The following is a 9,606-nucleotide window of genomic DNA, read 5'->3' on the forward strand; positions in this document are numbered from 1 at the left end:
TCAGTCGTGGTATCCATCCATGCTTTAGGGCCATATATATAATCACTCAGTGCAGGCCTTTGGCTAGGAACCTCTTGTAATCACAATTAGCTCTTATATATACACATGTGACTCATCCACAGCCACACAGAGACCCCACTCTAGCCGCCCCAACCCTGTAAGTTAGTATTTGCTTACAGGATTCAAGTTTTTCCATTTATAACAAACACGAAAAGGAAGAAGTCTGGTAGGAGTTGGGAGGGTAATGAGGCCTCTATCAATCTATCAACAAGCATTTATTAAATGTCTACTATATTTCCAACTCTGCGTTAGACACTGAGAATATTAAATACAAAAATAAAAAAGCTCCTGCCCTCAAGAAGTTTATATTCTCCCAGACCTACCATTCTCCCAGGTTTACTACAGTGCCTTGCAAGTGGGAGACAAGGATAAATGCCTATTGAATTCAATGGCAGAGGATTGCTTCTCTAAACTCTTTTGTAAACTGCTTATTTTGCTTATGTGGCACATTTGAAAGCCATCTAGTGAGCTACAAATCATTAAACAGGTCTGTGTTTTATAAACAAACCCCTAAAGTAGCTACTTTAAGCAGGCCTCTAACCACTGAAGATAACTTAATACTTCAATTCTCTTACCTCTGTGGACCCTGTGAAGGCCACTTTATCCACATCCATATGAGAAGAAATGGCTGCTCCAGCTGTGGGTCCATAACCCGGCACAATATTCACTACTCCTGGTGGAAATCCTGCCTAAAGGAATGACAAAGCCACAGCTTAATTTTAGAGAAGGGTCTAAACTATTATAGAGAAAAGCACCTTGAATAAATGAATGGAAAAGTGATAGAAGCATTTAGTAAGCTCTTGTGTGTCAAATGCCGCATTAAATTCTGGCTATAAAAATATATAAAAGCAAGAAATCTCAAGGAGTTTATATTCTAATGGGGGGAGACAACCCCATATAGCTGGAGTTGCTAGTAGCCAGTGAAAGGAATTATGATCAGTTCAGTCACACAAATGGGGAATGGAAACAATTGGGCAATCCAATGATAAAACTTTAGGCAAACATCATAGATCTCAGAGGAAGTTGTGGAAAGGATGGAGGGCTTAGGAGAATGGTAGTAGGGATCAGCAAGATCTGAAAACTAAGGTTTATAGTCCTAGGCACCAAAGAACTAAATGGTTGGCTCTTCTTAGGTCTAGTCTTTGTTGGTCAGTCAGCCCACAAAAGCATTGGTTAAGATTATGTCATTCATGTCACTGTGTTACAGGATAAGAATACAAAGAGAGGCAAAAATATAGATTCTGCCTTCAAGGCGATCACATTCTAATGAGGGAGAACACTCAATAAAACTATATATACTATATTTTAAGATTCATTCATATAACTATATAGGATCATTCTTAGAGAAGTTGGTACTCAAGTTTTGTTTTGTTGTTTCTTTCTCTAACCCAGTAGATTGTTCTAGAGCACATTGAGACGTGGCAAACTTACCTCTTTGATTAGGGATGCTGCATAAAGTGCAGAGAGTGGGGTCTGCTCCGCTGGTTTGACAACCACAGTGTTTCCACAGCAAAGTGCAGGTCCAATTTTCCAAATGAACATAACCAAAGGAAAATTCCACTAGAAAGCAATTAATGAGTATCAACCAACCAAAAAAACTCTTAGATATGGGTTTGTGGAAAAGTTATATATCATCTGAAGAGTACCATAGCAATTTTTAAAAAAGGAAGCTCAGCCCAAGAGTGGTTACCAAATGAGGATTTTTTCCTCCTAACTAGAGCAACTCCACAGATATATTTACATAAAGGAGTTATGATTCAGACCAGAGATATATTTACATAAAGGAGTTATGATTCAGACCATACTTATAAAATCACAGATCTGTGATTAGATTTTTCACAGATTTCTAATTTCCCAAATATGAAACAGTAATAATTAGAGTAGTACATATTTGATTTTTGCATGATCTTATTTATTTGAAAACAGTACAAAAGATAAATCCTTTATTTAAAAAAGTGCTCTTTTAATAAAATCATGTTGTTTATATAGGATGGAATGGGAACAGATAGGGTTCTTTTCATTTCTGTCCTTTGAAGTGACTTTTCAGTCTGAAAAAAAAATGGCATGCTCATGGTATAAGAACCAAGTTCTTCCTGTGAAATATAGTGAGGATTCACATTATGTTTAAAGTATGAAAAAGCTCTTTGTTCTCTGGACAATTTGTCATTATTTACTACATTATCACATTGCCTTGGTAATGTTTTTAGGAATAAATGGGTCACTAAAAACATCTATCCAATTGTGAGCAATTTGAACTTGTTACTTTTGATTTAATAATAAGTATTTTGAATGGCATTTTTTGACTTTTACTATAAAAATATAAACATTCCATTTCCAAATCTAGGCGATCTAACTAGTTATTTAGACACTATCTTTACCATCAAAAGCAGCATGGCCTCAGTCAGAAAAACCTGAATTCAAGTCCTACCTCTACAACAAACTGATTACATGTATGTACCTGGGCAAGTCATTGAACCTGGTATTGCTCCAGGAGACTCTCTAAAAGAGTTATCAAGAAGGTGCCTTTTTTCTGCATTGGCAGAGGCAGTCCTTCATAAAGAATGTCAATGAAACTCTAGGTTTTTGTAGAAAAAGAAAATTTTTTTGGTTGGCATATTGGAAAATGCCAACAATAAATCATTTCTGTAGCTGTTCTGCAAGGGATTAGCAAGAAGATTCTCTTGCTCTTTCTTACTTTCTGTGTGTATGTGTTTATAAAGTAAGAAAGAGATAAAGACACACAGAGAGGCATGTTTCTATTTGCTTATAATAAAAATAAAGTGTCATCATCTTAAGCCTGGAAAGAGAGATGCACTGTGCTACTATGCTTCAGGGTTGTATGCCAAAATGCCACTAGCAATACTTTTTCAAATGTTGATACTTCAAAGGATTTTTAATCTCATTGGTGTGGGTGTTTTCCATCCACACCCAATCATCCTGCATGATTCTTACGCATGTTATACTTTAGAAAATTCCTTTTAGAATTTTCACAGCCTAGAGATGGTGCTTTTCAGAAATCAGAGATTTCCAATAGGCAGTTCAAAAAGATGTTGAACAAACGGGTGTGTTTTAATTACTCTAAAATTATGCTCTCTGAAGCAAATTACTTTAATTTCTCTTTATTCCATGCTATTTCATTCTAACTTTATTCAAAAGATAGAACATATACAAACTATAAGCATGCTACAAAAGGATATAATGAAGAGCAATAAAAACTTTTAAATTGAGTAAATGTCTCATGACTTCAATGAAGAGGTAAGTTTCTTCACTAGCACTGAAACATTAGGAAATATTCTTGTGTCCTGAAGAGGTACAAGGATTCCTAGTTTACAAATAGAAGTCATTTATTCCCTATGAGAAACACTTCAATATAACTTACTGAACAATATTCCCACAACTTTTGTATTTAATACAGCTCTAAATAGAACTTTATGAGACAAAAAGTCACTGCTTTATCCTTTAATCAAGAGTTTAAAAAATCTTATGTCAGATAACTTACAGGAATGATTTGGCCACAAACACCGACAGGTTCATGTCTTGTGTAAGAGAAATACTTTCCATCTAAAAAAAATAAACAAAAAAAGCACAGGAACACTCAAAAGATCCATTTGAAAAATAACTAACTATTAAGTATATACAAAATGAAGATTCATGACATGGTTTAGTATCTGACTATATTTACAAATATTTCCAGAAAATAAGTGGCAAAATGGCAATGAATAGACTGGTGGTAAGGAAATTTAGGAAAAGCGCCAAAAAATACAGTTCTGAGAGTTTTACTATGCCAAGATTTAATAGCAAAATAGAAATGAGGATTTATAGAAAATACAGGCTCCATTCTCTTTGCTGGAGGTACAACCTCCCTCACTGCTCTGCCCCAAATGTTTTTAAAAAAATAAAAATAAACAAAAACCCCAAGAAACCACAAACATCTCCTCTAATCCTCCCCTTTTCTTCCCCATTCCTTCCAAAGACATCTGGTTTATGTCTGATTTTAACTTCATTCCACATACTCAGAGATTTCATTTGGTCTTTCCTGCTAAATTTTGTTTAAATTTCTGTAGATTATAGATCCTACAGAAACATGGTGGCTATTAAAAGTTAGAACTCTGTCCCATTTCCTTTTTGTATTCCACCACAACCTAGTTAAATACTTTACATTTGTCATTCAGTTTTTTAGTCATGTCTGACTCTTCAAGATCCATGCCAGGCCCTCCACCAATTTCTTCTATTCTGCCCAAGCTCATGTTCATTGCTTTCATGACACTATCAATCCATCTCATCTGCTGTCTCCTCCTTTTGCCTTCAATCTTTCCCAACATCAGAATCTATTTCAGTGAGTCCTGTGGTCTCATTATGTGGTCAAAGTATTTAACCTTCAGCTTCAGTATCTGCCCTTCCAGTGGATAGTCTCTGAACTAATTTCTCTAAATACTTGACACATAGTAGGTGCTCATCAAATCCTTGTTGTATTTTAATACCCGCTCATTATTATCCACTTGTACATTTCATTTTTTCTCTTGCTTTATCATTCTAGAAAACAGATCCTCAAAATGAGCCACATGACTTGTGCCCCACTATTTCCTTAGTTCTCTGTGTTTCATTTTCCTTGATCTACCCATTGCCCATCTTGTTTCTATGATTCATTTCTTTTAGGGCCTTTTCATTGGTTCTTAGATAGTTTCAGTCTCTTTGGAGAACCTAAGAATCATCTCTATCAAATTTTCAACCATAGGGATCAATAAATTGGAGAGCTAGATTGATTCTCACATAGTGGAGATAGACAATTATTGAAGGACAATTTTTATCCATTTTCTGATAGAACTGGTTAGGTTTTAGATGAATAGTTGGCTTATCTCCAAAATTATCTGATCAAACTCGGTTTCTCTTAAAACCAATAAATATAATTTATGCCACTGAATCATTTGAATTCTTTTATTCTGGAGTTAAGTTGAATCAAATTCCAGTCACAGTTCAAGTTCTCCAAATTTCTATTCATCTTTCCATGAAGTTACTTGCATCCCCATTAAAATATATAGATTTAGGTACATATATATTATATTAATATAGATATGTAAACAAACAGTTCCTTAACATTGTTAAACTTGGTCCCAGACTTATTTTCGTCTTTCTTTGAATTAACAAACTTGTATGGGAACTCAGCAGTACAAAGCAAGGCTAGGACAAGATGATTGTGCTAGTATATTATTGAAACGTGGAAAGAGTTACCTGATACCTGAACATAATTATTACAAAAGAAAAGGGGAAAAAAAGAGGAATAATGTCAAGCATCGGTTTGAAAATTTTGACCCTTAGGAGATGAGTGTATAACTTTTACTCTATTTGATAATTAGACCAATTGAAGGATGTTTGATATTTATTAAAATATTTATAAGCCTGTTTTTGGCATAATTTTGCTGAATCTAATTAAAAAACCTTTGATAAAAATGAATAGGCCTTGGCCTTAGCTGCTGCCAAGGTGAAATTTTTCTTATCAGATAAAGTGATTCTGGCTTGAAGTACTTGGTTATAGATAGATCTGTTCAAACTCTATATCTTTTAGGAACTCAAATGTACTTACCTATTGGGATAGTACGACCCTGATTCTTATCTGCCCAGCTTGCAAAGTAGCGCAATATCTTCACACAGCCCCCTAAGTCCATCAGATATGCATTGGAAAAGACTTTTCCACCATTCACAGATTCTAATGTCTGGGGAAAAAGAAGAGATCAAGCTCAAACTGAACTCAATAATTTGTCTTGATTTAAAAAAATATTATACTTCTATTCATTTAGGTAACAATAATATTCTAATGTAAAGGGAGTATGGTATAGCATATAAGAGTTTTAGGTTTGAAATTAGGAAGATCTGGCTTCAAATCTTACCTCTGACACATGATGTCTGTGCACCCTGGGTAAGCAAATCAATCTATTCTGTTTGAGCCAACTCTCTAGGACTTATCTACTTGATGGAATGCAATGTTTGAGAAGGAGAGATTCAGTTTGCTTACACTGATGAAATTGCAAATCCTTGTTGTACTTACTCTAGCAAACATAGCTTTCAAAGTTTAACTAAATAATTAGTCCGGCTCTCTGTCTGATTGCTTTTAGGTACTTCAGGAGTTCTTAATCTTTCTTTGTCATGGATCCCTTTGACAGACTATAAGTCCATGGACACCTTGTCAGAATTTTTTTTAATGTATACAAGAAAATATATGACTAAGAGGGGAACAGATTATATTGAAATATAATTTTCAAAATATTTTTAAAAGGATTCATAGCTGTCAGCTAAAGAACTTATGAAGTAGATAATCTTTACCTATTGACAGGTTGAGGTGCAATACTTGGAAAGGAGTAGTATCAGACAGATATGAAATAGTGTAATGGCACTAGAGTGGTAAGCTCTGAATACCTGGCTTAAGATAATTGGAGAGCAACTGAAGCCACTGAAGAATCTTGGACAGAAGAGTGACATGGCTAGGTTTATCAATAAGGAAGGCTTAAATATTTCATATTTTTTTCCTTTGTCCTCTGTTCTCCACAATCCTAGACTGAAACTTCTTGTTTTTTTTTTAAACCCTTACCTTCCATCTTAGAATCAACACTCTGTATTAGTTCTAAGGCAGAAGAGTGGCAAGGGCTAGGCAGTGGGGGTTAAGTGACTTGCCTAGAGTCACACAGCTAGGAATTGTCTGAGGCCAGATTTGAACTCGGGTCCTCCCATCTATAGGACTGGCTCTCAATCCACTAAGCCACCTACCTACCCTCTGAAACTTGTATTAAAAATAGAATTGATGTGACTTCTTTAGTATCAAACATCATGCTTTGAATGTAAGAGACACTTAATAGATGATTATATAATAAATACTTTGTTAGAGCATTTGAGGTCAATCATCAACAGGGGCTTGAGTGAGAGATCTGGAGTATATCTGACTCTAGCCTATAGCAACTGTTATAATTAAATAGGACCCAGGTGAAAACAAACACATGAAAATGTCCTGAAACCTGAGGTAATGTACCCTACACACTAGGAACTTTGGGACTTTTAATTAAGTCTATTGGCCTGGACACTAAAATAATTAAAAAAAACCCAAACAACAAAATGACCAAACAAAGAAAAAAGAACCCAACTATTGATAGCTATTACAGAGAAAGAGAAGATCTTGACTCAACTCAGAGGTGAGTGAAGAAATAATACCTACTTCAAAAATAGCAAGGAAACACTATAAATGATGACAAGCTCAAAACGTGCTTTGGAAAGAACTTTAAAAAAAGACCTAAAACCCAAGTGAGAGAAGCTGAGGAAATATTAGGAAAAAATAAGAGCAATGCAAGAAAATTAAGAAAATTATGAAAGAAGGATCACCTAAATGGAAAAAGAGATTCAGAAACACAAAGAAGAAAATAATGTATTAAGAACTAAAACTGGAAAAGAGCAAACTAACAATTTCCCAAGGCAAAAAGAAATAATAAAGCAATAATTAAAAGAACGAAATAAGAAGTGACTGAGACATCTTTTCACAAAAACAATAGATTTGGAAAATATATAAAAGAGATACAATAGAAGGATACTTGGAGTCCTGGAAAATTATGCTCAAAAAGAGAGTTTGGACATCATACTCCAAGAAATCATCAAGGAAAACTGCCCAGAAATTCTCAAATAAGAAACAGAAATTGAAAAAATACACCTCTAAGAGACCAAAAGATGAAAGTGAAAAGACATCTTTGCCAAGTTGCATTGTTCAAAGCTTAAGGAGAAACTACTACAACAAGAATAAAAAACTAATTTAAATACTATGGAGCTACAGTAAGAATAACACAAGTCTTAGTAGGTACAACATTAAAAGAATGCTGGTCAAGGAACACACAGCATTTTGAAGAGCAAAAGAGTTGGGTTTACAACCAAGAATAATATATCCAGCAAAGATGAACAAAATTATAAAAGGAAAAAAAGTGGATATTTAATGAACTAAAGGAGTTTCAGCTGTCTCTGGAGAAAAACCCAGAACTTGGCAGAAAATTTCATCTATAGGAAACACACAAAGGTAATGACAGACTAAATCATAAGCAACTCAAACAAAATGTATAATTCCTATATAGGTAAATGCCATCTATAGCCTTTGGTAATAATCACTGCCTGAGTATTTTGAAGGGGCATGTATGGATGGAAGGCTCCAGGTTGAGGTCAATGTAAAGGAGTGAGCCAAAATATTAGTGGAATAAGGCCAGTAAGAGGTAGGATAGAATGACTATTTCATATTGAGGAGGGATGAGTGAAGGAATTGTCACAGAGAAGGGGATGAGGGGGTAGAGAGCTGTTAATACTAGAACCCTACTCTCATCAGACTTGGGATAAAGAGATAACAGCATACACAATTTGAAGGGTAAAAATCTTCTTAACAGAGTTAAATTCATGTGTTTGTTTTCACCTGCAATTCTGAGTCTATGATGCTGGAAGAGTATTTTGTAAAGTTTAATAGTGACACAAAACACTAAAATGAATCCTGGATAGATAACTGGTCTGAAAGAATTGGCTCTGAGGCCTAAAGCTGAGTAAGCAACAGCCATTCAGTACTCTAGGAAAGTCTCCATTTTGTAGAGAAAGGGCTGCCCTGCCTTGAGAGAGAATATTCCTGTCAATGCATTCTCTATACTGATGAAATCACAAGATTAATCCCTAGCATTATCCTATTGATGTTCCTGTTATTATTATTATTTCATGTAAAAAAAGATTACTTCAATAAGATTCTTTTTAACATAATTGGAGAGAAGTAAAACAGCTTGTAAAAGGAATTCCTTAAAACTTGGAAAAAATCTTAGTGTTTGTTTTTGTGAGGACATGAAATTATCATTGCAAACACAACCAACTCATAAGGAAAAATAAAATCAAGGTCACTAACAATCTCTTGCTTTATTTGGTTTATACTTACTGCCAATAACAGACGATCTCTTTCAATTAAATCAGCCAGCCTGTTCAAGAGCCTTCCTCTCTCTGAGGCATCCATTGTCCGCCATGGGGACCCAATTTGAAAAGCTGATCTTGCTGCTTTCACTGCCTTATCTACATCCTCCTAAAAATAAAAGAAAACTAAGTTCAGAAGAAGGATACTCAAGCAATATTTCCCAATCTTATTTTGATATGGAACATTTTGGGGATCTAAATACACTGATAGAACTTATATACAATAGCTTAAAAATTATAAAACATTCCTGCAATAAAGGAGAAGATGGGAAAATTACATGAAAACAGAGAAGAAATTATGGCAATTATCATTTTCCCAAATGTTTATGCAATTAAAGTGTTTTGTAGATGGCCTTTTTAAATATAACTATCCTATTTTCACATGGAAAAACTGCCACATGTGGTAAGATTAATAAGTAGCAAAGATGGAGGTATACCTTAAAGAGCTTCTAGTATTAACCCCCTATTTGACCGAGGAAAATGGAAGCCAAGTGCCTTGAACTGATTTGCCCAAGGTAACATAAGTTGCATAAATGGGGTTAGAAGCCAACTCTTCTGACTAAATTCAATATAGTTGTCCCTATA

At 34.7% G+C, this 9,606-nt stretch overlaps 1 protein-coding gene across 1 annotated transcript; it reads right to left on the minus strand.

Moving 5' to 3' along the window:
* Positions 1 to 635: 635 nt before the first annotated feature.
* Positions 636 to 9,130, minus strand: LOC123256435 (retinal dehydrogenase 1-like; the record flags this gene model as incomplete). The annotated part of the gene is made up of 5 exons (XM_044685052.1): positions 636 to 749; positions 1,492 to 1,620; positions 3,560 to 3,621; positions 5,642 to 5,771; positions 8,990 to 9,130. Coding segments are annotated over 5 exons (576 nt in total), but the record flags the coding sequence as incomplete, so codon positions are not given.
* Between the last annotated feature and the right edge of the window lie 476 nt (positions 9,131 to 9,606).

The sequence above is a fragment of the Gracilinanus agilis genome, unplaced genomic scaffold, assembly GCF_016433145.1.
Source record: "Gracilinanus agilis isolate LMUSP501 unplaced genomic scaffold, AgileGrace unplaced_scaffold58980, whole genome shotgun sequence".
In the NCBI taxonomy this organism is placed as follows: domain Eukaryota; kingdom Metazoa; phylum Chordata; class Mammalia; order Didelphimorphia; family Didelphidae; genus Gracilinanus; species Gracilinanus agilis.